General features: G+C 43.8%; 1 protein-coding gene across 1 annotated transcript in view; it reads right to left on the reverse strand.

The window, feature by feature from the left end:
- Window positions 1-8,961: 8,961 nt before the first annotated feature.
- The window catches only part of Mboat1 (membrane bound glycerophospholipid O-acyltransferase 1), a 107,403-nt gene continuing 96,333 nt past the window's right edge, over window positions 8,962-20,031 (reverse strand). Inside the window, exons 10-13 of the mRNA XM_075969978.1 lie at window positions 19,732-19,796; window positions 16,943-17,075; window positions 14,208-14,359; window positions 8,962-10,273 (exon numbers count right to left, since the gene is read on the reverse strand). Of these exons, the coding sequence (XP_075826093.1) occupies window positions 10,153-10,273; window positions 14,208-14,359; window positions 16,943-17,075; window positions 19,732-19,796 (471 nt within the window). The 3' untranslated portion in view covers window positions 8,962-10,152. The remainder of the gene's footprint in view (window positions 10,274-14,207; window positions 14,360-16,942; window positions 17,076-19,731; window positions 19,797-20,031) is intronic.

Genomic DNA, 20,031 nt, shown 5'->3' on the forward strand with positions numbered 1-20,031 from the left:
TGCGGAGGACTCAAAGGAAAAGGTCACTGGTGAGTAGGCAGAAACTTAGTCCTGGCATTTGCTGGCTTTTGCAGAGCTGTACAGTCAGCTGCAATTGGCTGCAGCTGGAAATGCTGAAGGGTCATTTTGTTGACAAAGCAAAGACAATGGAAAGTGCAGGGCAAATGGCTGGTTGTAGCTCTCGACTGCTTACTCTAAATTTTAAAATCAAAAGTGTGAATTTTCTTTGTCCAGGAACAAAAGGGACCATAGGATCCTAAGAGCCGCGTGCATCCAGAAAAGAGTTTTCTCTAAAACATGCTTCTCTGTCTAGAAGGCAGCCTCTAGCATGAGGCCGGGCACCTGGGGCCAACCGAGACCCCTTGATGCAAACCCTGACCTGACACCCCCTTTAATGCAGATTTTTTAAATTGGCATTTAATATGCTAGATGCCACCATGTGACATTATTTTTTGATTCTCCCTTCCCCCATCTCCCCTAATCCTGTTTCTTCTGTTCCTTTTCTGCACCACCTCCCCCACACCCCCACCCCTGCTAGGTGCTTCTTACTGTTCATGCCCCATGTGTCTTTATGCCCACCCTCCATCCTTCCTCATCATCTAATATACTTCTCTCTTGGTCTCCTTCCAGATTTTTAGACTTTCCGCATGTTATACTTGTTTACATATACACATACATTGCAGGCTAGGGTCCACATGTGAGTTTTTAGAGGGAACATGGGATTTTTGTCTTACCGTAAAATTTTGAATTTGAATTACCGTAATATTATTCTTTCCACGTCCATGCATTTCCCTACAAATTCCACAATTTCTCTTTTTTTCCCCACAGTCATTGTGTGTATATACCATGTTTTCATTATTTATACACCTGTTGATGGACATCTAGGCTGGTTTGTAAATGCAGTAATAACCATGGATGTGCAAGTGTTTCTCTGCTAAGATACGGAGTCCTTCGTGTACGCCCAGGAGTGGGATAACTGGGTCGTATGGTAGATCTATTTTTAGTTTTCGGAGGAACCTGCACACTGCCTTCCCTAATGGCTGTATCAAATTACTCCCACCCCCATCCGTGCATAAGGGCTCCTCTTTCCCCACATCTGCTCTAACATTTGCTCTTAGATTTCTTGGCGATAGTCATTCTGACTGGGGTGAGGCGATATCTCAAAATAGTTGCATTTCCCCAGTGTCTAGGGGTGTTGGAAGCATGTGTAAGAACTTATTGGCCATTTGTGTATCTTCTTTTGAGCACTAGACAGTTTCTTTCACTAGTTCTTTCATTGAGAGGCAGTTTTGTTTCTTTGATGTTTCGCTTCTGGGGCTCTTTGTAGATTCTGAAGCGTGGCTGGTGAAGATTTTTTGCCACTCTGCTGGCTATCCATTTTGTGTGGCTGACAGTTTCTTTGGCTATGTAGGAATGTTTGAATTTCAGGTCGCCCTATCTGTTGCCTCTTTGGGCTCGCTCTTGTGCTACTGCAGAGAATTCTTGCCTACACAAGGATCTTGAAGAGCGCTCCTTGTTTGCTTCTAGTAGGTTCAGTCTTGGGCTTTAAATTAATGTCTTTTGTACACTTCAAGTTTTTTTGGTTTTGTTTTTTAACGTAGGTTGAAAGATGTGGATCTAGTTTCATTCTTCTACAGTTAGTGATCCAGTTTTCTCAGCTCCATTTGTTGGTTAGGTTTTTTTCCACACTGCATGTTTTTGTTACCTTTGTCAAAAATTAGGCGTCTGTAGCTTTTGATGTCTTAGTTTCAGATCCTGTCTTCTATCCCATTGATCTACCTCGTTTTTTTTTTAATGCCTGGCTGTCTTTGTCTGTAGTTCTGCAACATAATTTAAGGTCAAGCAATGATACTCATTGTAGAAAGATTTATTTTAGAAGTGTTTTGAGGACTTTATACATGAATGCTGTTTTCATATCGTTCCCTCTCCCCCACCAGCTCCTACTGAGCTCCTACCAACATACACATACACACAGAGAAAACCTACTGAGTCCAATTAATGTTGCTTTTAAGTATAAGGTGTGTTTAGGGCTGGCCACTTGGGATTGAATACCCATCAGGGTGGCTTCTCCCTGGAGAACACTGAGTCTCCCACTCTCAGCTGCCATGGGTTTCCTGTAGCTCTGCATCCGAGATCTTATGAGATCCCCCCATCCATGTTGAGAACCGGTGTTGTCATTATTCATGTCCTATGTAGGCAATCATCTGTTTTGAGAGGTTCATGGGTGCAGCTTCCTGTCATATCTAGAAGACACTCGATCTCTCCACATATTTCTTGGTCCTTTGACTCTTACAATCCTTCTGCCCCTGCTTCCATGTTCCCTAAGCTTTACGTGTAGAGGTTGTATTATAGAAGTATCATTTAAGCTTGGGCAACAAATGCCATTGAGGATGCGGGGAAATGGGAACCCTTACAGACAGCGGTTCTCGGCATTTGATCAGTTGTGGACTTCTATGGCCATCTACATCCGTTGCGAAAAGAAGCATCTTTGATGAGGGTGAAAGTTATACTAAGCAGGCACATAGGCACACATTCAGGAAACAGTTAAAATTATACTGGTTTGGGAAGTGGCAGTAGTAGGGTCTCCTGCAGTGTCCATGACCTCACCAGCTAGGCTAGGGTCATAGTGCCAGGTAAGAATTCCTTCCTACTGAGTGGGGCCTTAAGTCCATTGTTGTGGTTCATAGGCATTTTACAGGAAGGTAGGAATATTGATTGTTTTTTCCTAGGCAGCTTGCACAGCACCATCAGATACTACGAGAGCTCATCCTCAGGGAGGAGGTTTTCAATGCCAGCTCGATTCTCCAGGTCCTATGTTTGCAATGTGTTGTGTCTCAGCAATAGGGTCTTACTTTCATGTTCTGGAAGGCAACCAAGGGCAATAACAATTGCCTATACTGTTTTGGGAAGCTTGGAGACTCTGCTAACCGAGAACTCTAAGGGAACTTTCCCACCCTGTGTCTAGCTGTTTACAAGGTCTTGCTCATTAATTTTTGCATTGAATTCCTAGAAAAATGATGTCCTATTCAGAGAGTCCTTTCCTACACCTTATCTTGAAGGTGTACTGCCTTTGCCTTCCTCCAAATTTCACACTGAGCTAACACTCATCTTTAAGGCCATGGTGAAGGGTGGATGAAAAACAGAGAGCTCTTTTGGGAACCACTGTCTCAGGAGTGAGGCAATGTTAGGTGTTTTCTACAGAAATAAAGCATGTTTGTGAACAAAACATTCTAGTGGGTCAAAAGACTATGTTTCTACCCTCATCTCAAATATGAAGGAGCCTAGTGATGCATTGGGCTGAACACTAAAATCCCCAAGCTTCAGTTTCCTTAAACGCAAAAAGGCAAAAATATATCATTAATTCTGAACCTGGTTATACATCAGAATTAAATAGACAGATAATTAATAATACGGACTCTGGGCATAGCCCCAGTCAACAATGCTATCTGGGATGTTTTTAACTAAGAATTTGTGAAGGCATCTCTAGGGAGCTGATGAAGTCCCGAGTGAGTGCATGTTGTTGACATTAACATGGCCATGTCAAGGAGGCCAAAGCCTCAGACCCATGGGAGCCGCAAAGCCTTCCCCTGGTTCTTGTGTGAATGCTGAGTGAGTCTGCAGAAAGCTTTGCACATACCCCTCCCTGATGTATACAGCCTGAGATGTCCTGCAGAGACCTTCCATAGGAAGTAGCTAATAGTTCCTCCTTGTGCTGTACATAATAAGCTCGTTGAGCTTTTGTGTTGTGAAGTAGATGCCCTCTGTTAGAGCAAACCCAACCCAACCAATCTCAGCGTTTCTGTGTGTGTGTCTGTCTGTCCTTTCTTCATCCACAAGTTGCCCCTGTCAGGTTTCCAGGATCAAGCCACAGAGTATGTGGCAGGCATACATTACCTTCATATCTCAAGATCTCTTGCCTTATAGATGTGCTTGGAGATGCAAACAGTGAGTGCTTAGCAACCTTCAAAAACAGGCAGTATCTTAGGCAGTACAACTGGGACCCTTACAGGCGGCTTGGCTGACTCAGGGATATCTTGGTCCATTCTTTAGCTCCTTTTGTGATCTCTGTCTTAGCTAGTTTTTTCTCCTTTCTCTTGCCAATGTTAAGCAAAGTCGGAACCAAGTGTAGCCTTTTCTGGGATGGAGAACATTTCCAGGGAGGTGTGAGTGTGGTTCAATGATGGAGCACTTGCTTAACAGGCACGAGACTCCGGCACTGCAAAGAAAAGTCTCTCTGGCTAAGAGATAAACAACCCAGCAATGAGACACCTTCCTGTGCTTAAAGGTCACCAGACCAATCTACCTACTAGGAATCCTCCTCTTTGGACCTCAAACTTCTGTCATGTCCTTGCTCTGCTCCTGAGGGCTCTGTGCTTAGACCTCCCAGTGTCATTTATTTCTAGAAAAAAAACTTGCTTTTCACAACAGGCTTCAAATACCCAAAGTCTAGGGAAGCCTACATCAAAGGGCCATATTAAATAAGAGGGCCTTCAGGAGCGAAAATGTTGGCAGAAGACCTATATCTACAACATCAGCTAACTGGCCAGCTTGGCTCCTGCCCTCCTCCTCTACTCCTTGAGTCCCTTAGCTCCCTTCCCCCATAGAGGCGAGGATTAACTACTGCTGGCAAACAGCTCTGTTTAGATGGAATATGGGAAAGATTATTCTGAGCTACATATGACTGTGATCCAGGAACATAGAATCACACTGCCCTGAATGACTTGCTCCAATATGGAAGTGGTTGCATCATGTGTGTTGCATACACATCATTATCTCTACCCCTTGCATGTCCAGTAAGCTTCCAAGTCAGTATATGTAAACAGAGGCGTCTCTGTCTGTCCCATCCTGCAACCATTCCTAAATAATTACTCAGAGGCTTAATATCAACTCCAGAATGTTTGGCCTATAGGCTTATTACTAACTAGTTCTTACATTTAAATTAACCCATTTCTATTAATCTATACATCTCCACGTGGACCATTGCTTACCAGTTTTCTGACACCTTGTCCCTTGAGCAGCTGGATCGTGTCTCTTCCCGAATCTGCCTTTCTTTGTCCTTGTATTTAGCCTGGCATTCCCACCTCGCTATATTCTGCCTAGCTATAGGTCAAAGCAGCTTTTACTGTCAACCAATGAGAGCAGCATATATTCACAGTGTACAGAAGGGTTATCCCATAGCAAGCATATGTTTGGAAGCCTCTGGGGCAGGTGAGTGCTGGAGTTACTCTTGGCTCTAGAGGTGTCAGTTGCTCTGAAAATAAGTTCTGCAGTCGAATGTAAAGCAGACTCTTGACTCAGCCCATGCAGGATCCCAATCCCATCTCCTTCACTACCTGGGAAAACTTGGGCCTATTACTTGTGTTAACTAGACTTTATGAGAGGCCACCATTTTGAATTGAGCTTCTACACAAGGCTAATTCAGACCAAACGAGAATGCAACCAATTATGCCAAGGACGCAAATAGATTTCCAAGCAGGTCTGTTTCTCCTAAAAGAAAATTCCAATCTACCTGCCTTCATATCATATGAAATACCCCATGCTTCACTTCTTACAAAAATATAAATAACCTGAACATGATAGTTCCCAGGTTTTCCCACTGTTTCTAGATTACAGATCCTGCTACCTGCCCTGCTCACTGGTAGCTCATTCTATTTTGTCACCGGAAGCTGTTTGGTTATTAAACCATAAATACAAGCCAATTGGATCTCCAGCTGAATCTGCCATAACTTCATCTCGACACCTGTGGTCCTTGAGCCTTGGCCTTCATCTCTGCAATGACAAAGGCCATTGCTAAGTTTGCGGTACTGTAGAAGAGAAAACAATAGAAAAGAAGCTGTTCGTGGATGCTTCTTCTCTTCTTCGCGGCCAGGAGTGGGCAAACACAGGGAGTCTGACAAAGCTCATGTGAGCTGGAAATCTTCTGCAAGAATAACTTTCCTCGGGGGCCCCATGAAATTACTTGCTGAACCTGGAAATTACCTCCGCAGGCACCCATTCACGTGGAGCCTGTTTGATGGCGCAGCTGATGTCCTGACTGTTTGCTCCAGGTCAATGTGTCTTCAAACAGGGCAGACGTAACTTTTTGGGACAGCAGGCCAGTGGATGGTGCAGCTGCTGTCCTGGGTAGAACATTAGCCATAAGAAATGGCTGCTCGAATTTTGCAGGGAAGCAAGGGTAAGGCCACCAATCCGACTGCTTTTAATTTGTAAGTGCTGCATGTCCCCAGAGCAAGCCTGTGCTACAGCGTTCTGAGCCATATCTTTCTAGGATTATGGGGGAGGGCAGAGAATGGGTATCCAGCAATTTTACTTGCAGTGTTGAAGAACGTCAAGCCCGCTCCAAGTACAACACATCTGATGAGCAATTAAATGCATTTAATCAGAGAACGGATGGAACAGGCAGTTTCAGACTATGCAAACTCGCTGTTTGTGGGACACCACCCCCCTGCACTCCAGAACATGCTTCCAGCGTTCTCTACAAATCTAGCTCTTAACCTCCGAAACAAATTTTGAAAAGCAGGAACATTTCCCAGCGTAAACACAGCTCAATCAAAACTGTCAAGAGCAATGACGCATTAAGCTAATCCATCCAATCCTTCATTCCCCCAACAAACACTTACTACATCTTCATTACACCGCAGGCCCTAAGCCAAGTGCCAGAGACAATGGGAGAAAAAGATGAAGTTTCTAGACCACAAGGCATTGATTTTTTTTAAGCTTCCTAAGAAGCTGAGATGTGCAAGCAGAGGTAAGAGAGTGAGTCATCAGTGCACTGCCCAGACAAGGAACGAACAGCCTGAGCCCCACCACTTCCAGGAACAACTGTCAGCTCCCTTGTCCCTTCCCCAGCCTCCTCCTGAGGCTTTTCTCTCTTAACCAGTCAGCATCTCAGACTGGAATTCCTTCCTGCTTTTCTGAGCTACCGAATAATATTGTTCCTTGGGGTTACCTAAAAAGTCAAGTACAAAAAATAATCCTAAAATAGACTATTTTACATTTGTCTTTAAAAAAAATTAAAGCAGTAAAATCAGGAGCTGGAGAGACGGCTCAACGGTTAAGGGCACTGCTGTGCTTGAAGAGAACCCAGGTTCAATTTCAGGACCCACAACCATCAGTAACTCCAGTTCCATGAAATCCCTGTCCTTTCCTGCCCTGAAGGCATCAGGTACCCACATGGCACACATACATACATGCAGGCAAACACTCATACATACAAACTTATTTAATTAAAAAAAAGCAGAAAATGTATTGATTTCAACCCAAACCTCCCCCCATCAACTCATTCTTATTAAAAACTGCTTATATTACAGACAGCCTGGGAATCTAAACAAAGTTCCAACTGCTAGTGAAAACCCTGGTCGTAAAGAGAAACCATGTGGAAAATGTTCTTGGAGGATAGGGCTGAATTTCTATGTGCTGCCCCTTCAGAGCCGATGGAAAGCCTCACAGATGCAAGCTAGCTGCCCAGCAGCCATCTCTCCTCTCCTCAACAAGGTTCTTCTCTCAGAAGTGAAGATGCTTAAGTACAGGGAAGCCTCTAAGAGAGAACTCTGTAGTGTGGATTACTCAAACCTCACGCCAATTCTGATGGTTACTGTTCTCACCAGCGTGATTTTTTTTTTCACGTTTGTACTTCACAATGTTCCCACCAGAGGCTCTGGTACATTTTAGGCACCTGTATCCCATCGTCTATCACAAACACTGGTCTTTGGATTCTCAGGCAGGCTTGAGCCTCACGCACTGGGTTCATACTACATAGCAATGATGCCATGGAGGAACTAGTGGTTCAGGATATTCTGATCCTTGCCGCTCAGCTGTAGCATGCACAGAACCTCCCACTGGTTGTGGGATTCTCCCCATCACTTTAGCTTCTGCGTGTCTTCTTTTCTGGTGTCTTCTGCCTCTGGGTTCCTGCTGGCTCATTTGGAGGAGGTGATGGCTACGCTGAACATGTACAGGCATCTTTCTTTCTCCTAAACATCACACTGTAACAGCAATTTATGCTGTGGGAGAATGCTCTTGTACACTCTAAAGATTTGTCACACATATTGGTTTAATAAAATGCTGATTGGCCAGTAGCCAGACAAAAAATATAGGTGGGGCAACCAGACAAGGAGAATTCTGGGAAGAGGAAAGGCTTAATCCGCCAGATATAGGAGCAAGATGAGAATGCCTCACTGAATAAGGTACCAAGCCACATGGCTAAACATAGATAAGAATTATGAGTTAATTTAAGTTGTATGAGATAGTTACTAATAAGCCTGAACAATAGGCTAAACAGCTTATAATTAATATAAGCCTCTGTGTGTTTATTTGGGACTGAATGGCTGTGGACCAGGTGAGACAGAAATCTTCATCTACAAATTTACCCAGAATTTACACTATATTAGCTATTATTACAAGCAATCCAGGGACTAGTTAAAATATACAGGAGATTATTAATAATTTTTATGCAAATGCTATGCCATTTTACATAAGGAACTTGACCATCATTAGACTCTGGAAACAGAAAGTTGTCCTTGAATGAATTCCCTCACTGATACCCCAGGGAGGGACCACTGTCCTCTTACCCAGCACCAAGACTGATAAATGCTTTCAAAGTCAATGTATAAGTTACAGTCCCAAGACACACCCAAAGGGTACATCATGGAAAAGCCCAGGGCTAGTGCTCCCACAAGAGTGGTCTGGATTGAAATCTCAGTTGCTTCACTAATTCTCTGACATTAGCAAATGTGTGTAACCCACAGTCCCTTCCTTCGTAAGGGAAATGAGTCATACTTACACCACCATGAATGAAGATTAGAAATCATACCGTCCCCATCCCTGACATACATGGTGAGCACTGACCATGCAAAAGTGCTAGAATTAACGCAAAGACAACTTCAGCTGTGCACACATTTGTGAACACACACACAAGTCGACAAAAACAAGAAACAATTCTTCCATAAGGAGTCATTTCTTAAAATAGAAATATATTATTTATTCAGTGAGAGACTAATTTTTTTTTAATCATCTGATCAGAACAAATTTTCAGCTACCAGGCCATTTGATTGGGGGCACATCACTGAAGCATATATTGTATTATTATTATTATTATCATTATTATTATTATTTTCCACATTTTAAATATTATGTTTCCTTCTTTCATACAGACTATTTTACCCAGTAGAAATCCCCAATCGGAGCCACAGCACATTCATATTGAAGACAGTAGAGCCCTGTCATTCAGTTGCAGCTTCCTAAAATATAGCTGGATTTAATCCATTACATACATCAGCTCGTGTCTACACACTGGCCGTGATCACTGACACTTCCAGGATATGCAGGGAGAAAAGAGAGCCTCTACCTACTGAAAGCAATTATTCCTTGAAAAGGCATTTGCCACCTTTGACAGGATCAGTGTCTGGGTGCCTTCTCAGGGCCAACGTAGGTCAAGTCCAGCAGATCAAAGCAGGTGAACTAGAAACCAGTAGCCTCCACCCCCTCCACAGCTCCTGGGGCACGCAGGCAGGAAACTTTCTGATTTCCAGTCTTGGCTCAGTTCAGAAGGAAGAAAGGGAACGATACATTCTTGGGGGGAAATGACGCAGCCTGTTTGAGGGCACAGCAATCCATTCAAGCATTCAGGGTTAATCTTCCCAGTTAGTGGAGGGTTTTGGTTTTTTTTTTTAACACCCTGAAAATATCCCTCCATTATCACTTCCCACCAAAGGCTTCTGAGCGTAGGAGCTGTATCCACAGCCCCGTAAGTCATCCAAGGGTCTTAGAGTTGCCAGGGGGAAATCATGCCTGGGAATGCTCTGATTTCTGAAATCTAGGACGAGTCATCTCAGCAGACACCTCCTACGTGCTGGAGGCAGTGCCTGGATCCATGCATCCAGATTTCAGCAGGTGGAAATGACTTTAGAAGAGCCGACCCAGTGGCCTGCTCTCCACACTATGTCACTGAAAAGGCCTTGTAAAATATGAGGACAAAGCTAGACATGGTGACTTAGCTGTACAAACAAAAAGGACTTATAAAAATATTCCCTGCAGTGAAAAAAAAAGAACGCATGTAAACATCTCCTCTGGGTCACTGGAGAACCCTCAAGTCTGTCCACTGTGTCTTCCTAACGTCCCGCAATTCTGTCATTCAGCTTCTCTCTGTGGGTATTAGTCTGCCTTCTTCTTTACAGAATTTGTACTTTGAGGCTGCCTTTGAGGCTGGCGTGGTTTGATGGGCAGGACAAGGATTATCAGCAGACTTGCGATGTGTAAGAAAAAGAACATGGACCTAGAAGTAGAAACACAAGAATTGCCTTTCAAAACGGGCATAAATGAAAAACATGCAACACACGTGATGACGTCATCTTCAGTGGGGGCAAGGAGAGGCAGGAGTGGTAGTGAGTCACAATGACCCAGGGTTGCCATGTGCTCCTCACTTTGTAGGCCGGAGGCTAAGGATCGATGAAACCACAAGGTTGGGTGAGGCAGAGATGGACAGACACAGTGCTGCCCCCTTGACATAATCAGACCAGACCAAAAGAACCAACTGCAACCAGACAGTTCTGCTGTGCAAAAGCTGAGGACGACAGAGCCCATGACGTCCACTCTGTCCTCTAAGGGCAAGCACAGCCTCATCTCCCACGTACTTCTCAAGACGGAGGAATTCTGATCTACCTCAGGAACCAGAAGGATCCTAAGGTTTTGGGTTTTTTGTTTTATGATTTGTTGTGGGGAGGTTTGCAGAGAGGTGCCACAGCACATGCGAGGTCAGAGAACAACTTTTAGGAGTCTGTCCTCTCCTTCCAGCATGGGTTCCAAGGATTCAGTTCAGGTTGCTGGGCTCACACACCAGGGGCTGAGCCATTTCACCGCTCCAAGGTCTGTATCTTGAAAACTCTGTTTAGGGCTTGAAAAGAAGTTCTATCCAAACTAATAAGAAGAAAGTTTTACTTCAATGTTGACTGTCATTGGCACAGTGTAAATGCCAGGTAAACACTGAGCACAACCCGGTAATAAAGATGTGTAAATAGAAGTTGATTCTGTCAGCATAACTATTCCAGATCTGTTAGAAAGGCTAAACGAATAATTTAGTCCGAGCCGTCAACACTGCTTGCCTGTGCTTTTGCTCTGTCTGTCTCTGTTCTGTCTGTCTCTCTCTCTGTCTCTCTCTCTGTCTCTGTCTCTGTCTCTCTCTCTCTCTCTCTCTCTCTCACACACACACACACACACACACACACACACACACACCTCCCCCTTCTCTTGATGGTAAGGATTGAACCTAGGGTTTTATGTGTTAGGAAGCACTCCATCACTGAGCTGTATCCCCAGCCACTCCAGCGTTCTCTAAAGATTAAAGAAAAAACAGTTAAAAGACAAGGGATTCATAGCTGATGCATGTAACATTCCTCAGTAGTGACAAGACCAAACACTCAGATCTATCCTAAGCTGCTCCACCTTTACCAAGAAGAATGGTATCCAAAAAATGTTTGTGGTGTAGTCAAGAGCATTAATGTATCTTTTATGTTGCATCTGTTTAACTCTGTGAAGCTGTGTTACTTTCCTGTCTAAAACACCTGATTGGTCTAACAAAGAGCTGAATGGCCAACATCAATGCAGGAGAAAGGATAGGTGGGGTTGGCAGGCAGAAAGAATAAGAAATAAATAAATAGCCGGGAGGTGGTGGCACACGCCTTTAATCCCAGCACTTGGGAGGCAGAGGCAGGCGGATCTCTGTGAGTTCGAGACCAGCCTGGTCTACAAGAGCTAGTTCCAGGACAGGCTTCAAAACCACAGAGAAACCCTGTCTCGAAAAACCAAAAATAAAGGAAGGAAGGAAGGAAGGAAGGAAGGAAGGAAGGAAGGAAGGAAGGAAGGAAGGAAGGAAGGAAAAAAGGAAGGAAGGAAGGAAGGAAGGAAGGAAGGAAGGAAGGAAGGATAGGAGAATAAATAGGATCTGGGAGGAAAAGATCAAGAAGGAAGAAAAGATTGAGGAATCAGAGAAGAAGGAGGACTCCAGGAGTCAGTCACCCAGCCACACAAGTCACAGAGTAAGAAATAGAGAAAGGTATACAGAAATAGAGAAAGATAAAAGTCCAGAGGCAAAAGGTAGTCAAGCTAATTTAAGTTACGCAAAGCTAGCTAGAAACAAACCATGCTAAGACTTGGGCATTCATTAAGTATTATTGGGAGCTGGGTCGTTGGCCCCTGCAAAGAGCAAAATAGTCAAAAGAATAAAAAAAAAAAAACAAATAACTACAGTCTCGCACAAGGCAGATCAGAAATATAAATACTAAAGATGGAGAGCATCTGGGAAATGAGTTTGTATGTAGCTGTCCTTCTACTGCGGGCACTGAACTTAACCCCGAACAAGCTACAGATCTGCAAGGCAACTACACTCGCCTTCTCTAAATGGCCATGACATGTGAATTCCCCTTTACAGGATTTAGTGGCTCTCTTTAGAGTGAGTCAGAGCTAGAGAGGGAGGGCTGGCTGTGCAAGCAAGAGGACCTGAGCTTAGATTCCAGCAAATATGTTTAATAAAAGAAAAGCCCTACATATGAATATGCCCATATGCACTTGTAATCCCAGTTCTAGTGCACGGTTTGGGGGTTGTGGGAGGGACACAGGGGTGGAGTCAGAATGATCACCTTTCTAGGCTTAGCCAAAATATGACCGGATGAATAGATAATCTGAGGAAGTTCCACATGAGCTTTGGATGCAGGGTTAAATCTGGTCTTTCAACATGAAAAGTCATCTGAAACACTCAGGCTTCAACATGAGGGCATTCAGGGGCAGTTCTGTCTTACACTTGGGAGAGGAAAAGAGAGGCAGGGCCTGGGAAACAGAGATGTTGGTTGCTTTAATTTAAAGCATCAACATGCCTAAACATCATTCATGGCTGGAGTACCATTCTCCGGGCATCAACACGGCATTGTTCATTTCTAAGTCACTCTTTATAACCAGACTGTGTTAAAAAAAAAATTAACCCTGGGGCTGAGAGGATGGCTCAGTCAAGTTATTAAGCATAACATAAGCATGGCGACCTGAATTGATCCTCAGAACACATGTTAAAAATCTAAATATCTGCTTGTTTATTACATGCTTGTCATCCCAGTGCAAGGCAGGTGGAGACAGGAGGATCCCTAGGGACTCATTATTCAATAAGTGAGCCAAATGACAGCCCCCACCTTAGAAAGCAATGTTGACAGGTTGACCTCTGGTCACCAAACACACATACACACTCACACAAAAGTTAATCTGGAAAGGCCGCATCATCCACTAAATAACGCATGCTAGCATTTGCTGGTTAGAGGTGCTGGTCTATGTCCTCTGCGTGCTCCTCACTCAGTTCCCACACCCACTCCTAACAGGGCTGCCTGAGGCATTCTTAGCCTCCTTTCATGGTGAAATTATACAATTTCAAGGCCGACAGTTCAAGAACTCCATAAAGGAAATAAATTAAACATGAACATGAAACATAGAAGTACATGACTATAGGTCATAGTTCATTTGGAGCATAGTCTTTCAAATACAAAGCCTGATATACCTTTCCCTAAAATCTGGTCCCCTCCCTTGGTTGCCATATCCCCCACCATTGTGCACCGTGAATATAAATCCACACACACACACCAGCACTGGATCTTAGCAAAGGGCACAAGGTGCTTTTGCAGGCTATGAAACTCAGTCAACCAGCAGCGACACCCAAATGCCTACCCTCGATCTGCCTCAGAGAATGCAACTCTCCAACACTTTAATTCTCAGGAAAAAGGAGCCATGGGCAGGATATTCACACTTTGGGGGGAGCAGATTTACAGGCTCCTTTTTGGCCCTTTGTTTGAGACAAGACCTCACAGCCCAGGCTCAAGCTCCTCTGGCCTCTGCTTCCCAAGTGCTGGGATTACAGATGTGCGCTACCTTGCCGGGAGAATCCTCTGAGTTTGTAGTCTGTATCTATCCCTTCTGAATGCACAGCCACAGGAGCCTTTTCACAACATTACGGATGACTTAAGGGAGTCTTGTCAACCGTCATCTCATGTATTGGAGCTCAGGTTGGCATCTTTGGCCCAGTAATCTCCTCTCACGGCTTCTATAGGAATTTTCCCCGTCAAGTCACACCTAGCAGTTCTTAGTATAATTCGTTAGTATGTTGATTCAGCTTACCAGCTCTGAGGTCAAAAGAAGATAAAGGCACCAGGCATCAACGGAGACCATTGGAAACTTACTTGTACAAACTGATGGTGGGCTCAACTGCCAACAAGACAAAGGGCGCTGCCGTGTAAGAGATAGCCAACTGCGTGGCGGCCCAGGTAACCACGTCATAAGCAACCTTCCGAGCTTTAGAGGAAAGGAAGTGATGCCTGTAGTTGTTCCTCATCTGCAAGAAGGCAGAAGAAGAATGCAGGAGTGAAAACACAAACAACTCCCACTCCATCGCACACACATGAAGTAGGACCAAGGGAACACCGACTGAAGAGCATATCCGACCATCTGAGCTCCATTTCAACCAAAACCCCACTATAGCTTTTCTTATTACAAGCATTTATGTATGTATATATGTATGTATGTGTGTATAATATGTAAATATGCGATTATATATAATATATATTATATATATCCCCCCCCCAAAAAAAAAAACAGTTTAAGAACTTGGCCCAGAGCTGGACGGTGGTGGTACACACCTTTAATTCCAGCACTCAGGAGGGAAAGGCAGGAGGATCTCTGTGAGTTGAAGATCAGCCTGGTCTACAAAGTGAATTCCAGGACAGTCAGGGTTGCACAAAGAAACCCTGTCTTAACCATCCTCCCCAACCCGCCCCCCCCAAAAAAAAGAAAAAGAAAAAAGAACTTGGCACAGAGCCTTCAAAAGCCTTTTCTATTTATATGTATCTACATTTATATTCTTAGTGGCACTGGTGAATTTTTAGCCAGGTTGATGTTTTTTGTTTGTTTGTTTTGTTTTTGGTGTTATCTGTTGTAGACTTTTTGTCATGTCCATAAATATTAATCTTCAATGAATTTAGGTAATTAGGGAAGAGTGAGCTTGTCTGCCTGTTCTAGTTTTGTGGAGATTTGCTCAGTTGGTTATTACTTGTCTATGATACACAAAGCTCTGGGCTCAGTCCCCAGCATCTCTTCAAACTGGGCATGATGGCATAGATCTATTATCCCGGCACTCCAAAAGTCCAGAGGTGGGGGCAGGAGGATCCAAAGTTCAGAGTCATTGTTTTGGATATGTAGGGAGCTCCAGGATAGCCCGAGCCACAGGAGATTCTGTTTCAAAATAAAAGTAAGGCAAAACGAAGACACCCCCACCCCCAACAACAACAACCCTTTTCCTCCAATCTCACCTCAGAACAGAGTCTGGGGTTCCATTCATTCATTGGGGCAGTGGACAAAAGTTTTAATAACTAAGTAGTTAACCTCCAGAAGCCTAGGCCACCACAACTGCGGAGTTCATTCTCTCGCTAGAAAGAACTAGAAGCTCTGCTTTGTCTGTCCCCCTTTCCATCCACCGCCTAATTTACTTGTGAAAACGGTTTGCAAGGCTGCAATAGACAAGATCTACAGAAATCAAAGTCTGAGCCAGAGAGGCCTCTGGAGTTAAGGTACTTAAGGCACGAACTCTGAATACATCAGCGAGCAAAGCGCCGACCTTTATTTCTTAGTTTGTTCTAGCAATCTGTTCTTGAGTATGTGTTTAATATTTAGAATTTTGGAAATTAGCAGGAATAGCAATTTTTTTTACCTTGTTCATATGTAGAATTTAATATACTTCATCTAATCTAAGTAAAAGACGAACCTTCAGGGGAGAGCTTGTCTTATCCACTGTGGTATCTGGACACCTATACACTGACTGACATGTGACAGAGCTGCTGAAATATTCATAGAAAACTGCACTGAAGAATGAGCAAATAGCACAAGCTCGGGAGATACCCCCGTTGTGAACTGAATATCCAGAAGCATTTAAAATTAAAAATAAAAAGACACAAAAGCCAGACATCATGGCCTCCATTTGTAGTCCTGGTACCAGGGAAGTGGAAACAGGCAAATCCTTGAGGCCCATTAGCAGTCAACCTAGCCTGCTTTGAGTTCCAGGCCAGCAAGAGATCCTGTCTCAAAAAAAAAAAAAAAGAGGGTGCCAGTTGAGAAATGACACCCAAGGCTGCCTTCTGTTCTCCACATACACATTACAAATGCACCTACAAACACCCACCAGCCCCCCATCATACACACATAATCAGGCAAAATGAGTAAATAGCAAAATTTACATATAGCACAATGAAAAGTCATTGGAGCCTGAAATAAGAAAGACTATAACCACAATCAAAGGACAAGATTAAACTAAACCTAAAACACTGTACTTAAGACAGTAATTGTATGCTGACTATAACGGACATATGGGGTTAGGTCCAGCTCCAGGAGATGCATTTCCGAGGCTGCTACCTCACTGACTTCTCAGAGACACCATGAATGTCTTCTAGGCTTAGTATGACACGGGACATTAAGCAGGGTAACAGCAAACTGAAGTGTGATAGAACCTGCATTAATTAATAAACATGATCATCTGTACATGTGTATCCAGTTTTTAGTGATGAGAAATGTGTTCAATTCTCAAGGGAGTAATCTGTTGCTCATAAAATTCTTATTGTTTTACTCTCTGCAAGTGAATCCGTCCATCACTTTTACAATGGCAAGTCCCTGTACATTGAAGTTCTTCTGTAATAAGTTTATATACATTATGATTTTTCCAAATATCATTCCAAGAAAAGAAAAGAAAAAGTATTCCATGGGGGAACTTATTGCTCAACATCAAAAAGTCACTCCCAACAACCCCAAACCTTCAACTCACCCCTGCTTAAAGCAGAACAACACACAAGCACACACACACACACACACACACACACACACACACTCCAGGTTGCTGGAGGAAAAGCGCCACCAGCTGAAGGATGCTTACCGCTCTAGCTGCCAATGTGACAGGGACTCCAGTTAAGAAAGTGAAGTAGTATCCAGGGTAAACGCCATGCCACAGAGCAGACAGGACGAAGGTGAACACAGTAGGGTACCAGGGAACCCGTTCGTAGCACACACTGCAAAGAGAGGAAGGACTAGCAAAGCCCCAGTGCAAACACTGCAATGCCCTCCACCTGCACCTCTCTGGGGTCAACCACGTGGAAGTCCTCAGGTCCACCCTGAGAGATGCCTGCCTGACACTTAGCAGGAACTTGCAACGAAATGCCGGCAGCCTGTGCTTCTCTGGCATCCTGGAACACTATCAGCCATGCGGCTCATGGCTCTGCTATCAGTTTTAACCTCACTAGACTAGATGGCCTGGGCCCCATCACGTGGTCTACTATAACAAAAATCTCAGTGGTCTCTTTCAACTCAAGTTCCTGCCTTAAAGAAGCAGGTTCCACCAAAGGGCGAATCGACTCGAGGCATTAATATGAGTGCCAATGGCATTCAAATGCCTGAACACCAGATAAGCATCTGTAGAAATGATCTTCATTTAGACAACATTAATTTATCTTTCCAACCAGGCCCCCATGCCACCTGACTAATCAACATGACAACCCTTTTTATCTTTCTGGTAGGAACTCTAGTGAGAAATTAGTATGACATTTAGAGGACCTGCTCTGAGCCCGACAAATTTTAAATCAAGATAGAGGTTGAATAGCTCTTACCCTAAATGTCTGAGGCAAGAAGTCTTTTCAATTTTGGATTTTTTTTTTCAGAGTTCAGAATGCTTACATATGCGTTATCTTGGTATTGAGACCCAAGTCTAAAACATAAGGTCATTTGTGTTTTGCATAATACACCTTCCACACACAGCTGGAATGAAGAGTCACCCAATATTCTAGTGTGTGTGTTCTGATTGCCGTCACGTGATGGCAGACGGGGAATTTTCCTCATGGGACATCATGTTAGTGTTCAAAAGGCTTCAGATAGGGTGGCATTTGAGGTTTCATGCTTTCTGATATGAGATGCTCAGTGTGGGAACTACACTGTGAGAAGCTAAGAGAAAGTCAGCTGGATCCCTGAAGATCTTTGACTCTTCTTGAGCCAAAATTAAAATTAGTGATAGGAAGTGAGAGGGGACTTTCTCCCCAGAACTCAGGCTACGCATTGCCAAAGGCAGTCAAGGTGGCCACTACATTCTTCAGTAAGTGACAGCGTCCCAGTAGAAAATGCAACTGAACTCAGCAGGTATCAAGAAACCACCAGGGATGGTTCAAAAGTAACTGATTTTTGTTGTTGCTGCTGCTGTTGTTTTTTAAGATAGGGTTTCTCTGTGGAGCCCTGGCTGTCCTGGAACTCCGTAAACCAGGCTGATCTCACACTCACAGAGATCTGCCTGCCTCTGCCTCCCGAGTGCTGAGGTTAAAGGCATGCACCACCACTGCCCTGCAAAAGTAACTGACTGACACTCAGACTCAGGGCTTCATTTCTGTTTCACAGGAGGAACACAAATGCAGCTTGTAAGAAAAATACAGGCTTGAAACTCTGCTCTCTGTAAGACTTCTTTTTGACATGAGAACTAGGCATGTGCTTTTTTTTTATTTTTCTCAATTCTTTGTATCTTTTCGCATGAGTGAAATATTTCATTCTCAATCATCTTGTCCTGCGCATTCCTAATGGAAACTGTATGACTCTTGGCATGCCGGAACTACTCAGCAGAAAGAAAGAAAGGCTGGTGGTAAAACTGCTTGCAACATTGGTTAAAAACAATCATGTTCATATCAGAATTTCAAAACTGCAGGAAGTGGCAGTCTCGAGGGGGCAGAACATCAGCTTTATTTGAAGAACCACTACATGGTGCTTGTTTTGCTTAAATAGCTTCAAAGATTCATTATCATGTATGTGTCTGCGTGGGGGTTTGTACGCAGGAGTGTTTGTACCTTGGAGGCCAGAAGAGGGCATTGGATCCCTCTGAGCTGGAGTTACAGGTGGTTGAGTTACTCCATGTTGGTGATAGGCAGTGAATTTGGCTCCTCTGCAAGGCCAGTTTACACTTAATCACCCAGCTGAAACTCTTTAGCTCTGCCTCAGGGTTCGGATTTGTGAAAGACCCTGCTCATCAAAAGCAAAACCTATCTTTTCCCATGATCCCTGCAGGTTCAAGGGTGTTCACAAAGTGGAGTTCAGCATTCCAATGATAGTACACTCATAATTTTCTAACAAGTAATACTTCTAAATTTAGAACACATATAGAAACAGGTCAGAGAAATGTCAGTACAAATCCAGGCATGTGGGGTACTGTAGAGCCCTCGGAGCTAGGGACAACAGCAGCTCTCATACGGGACTTGATGTTGACACTGACTTCCTTAGATCTGAAAACGAGACTCTCCTGGGTATCAAGCTAAACAGCAGGGAAGTCAAAAGCCTTGTTCCGGGAACAGACCTTTGGCCCTATGTCTGTCACTCACAGATCTGTGACTTTGGGCATACCATGTAACCCCTCTGTTCACTTTCCTCAGCGATAAAACAGAGTAATCCAGCTAATAGCATCTCACAGGACTGCTACAAGGAACAAACTAGTATGTGGAGCTGAATAATGAGCATTCTGGGATGAAACAGGCACCTGCCGGGATCTTCTCAATTCAGCATTCCTACTTTTGTATTTCTAAGATGTGAACAATATTGTCGACGTGTCAAATGGCATGACTGGCAGGCACCTGCTGCTCCCCTAGGAAGTCCCCAAGCACATCCCTGCCATGAAAAATAAGGTCGTTCTGTGTCCCTTACCATTTCAGCCAAGTAGACGTCTGAATATTCCAGTTTTCTAAGTACATTTTGAAACTCGTAGCAGTCTAGAAACAAGAAAACAACGCCTATCGTTAGCTTTAAAATCGCCCGTGCAAGGGAAAGTCCTGCCCTGAACTCCCTTGCTTCCACAACTGATGTGAATCTCAAGCAGGATTCCGCACAGTTCAGTCAATCAGCTGTTCTGCCACCGGCAGTAACATTTTCTGGCATTTATAAGATTTACTTTGCAGCTAAACCTTGGCTTGGAGACGCAAGTCTGCTCAAAACTTATTTTTACAT

This window comes from Microtus pennsylvanicus, chromosome 4 (assembly GCF_037038515.1).
Source record: "Microtus pennsylvanicus isolate mMicPen1 chromosome 4, mMicPen1.hap1, whole genome shotgun sequence".
NCBI lineage: Eukaryota > Metazoa > Chordata > Mammalia > Rodentia > Cricetidae > Microtus > Microtus pennsylvanicus.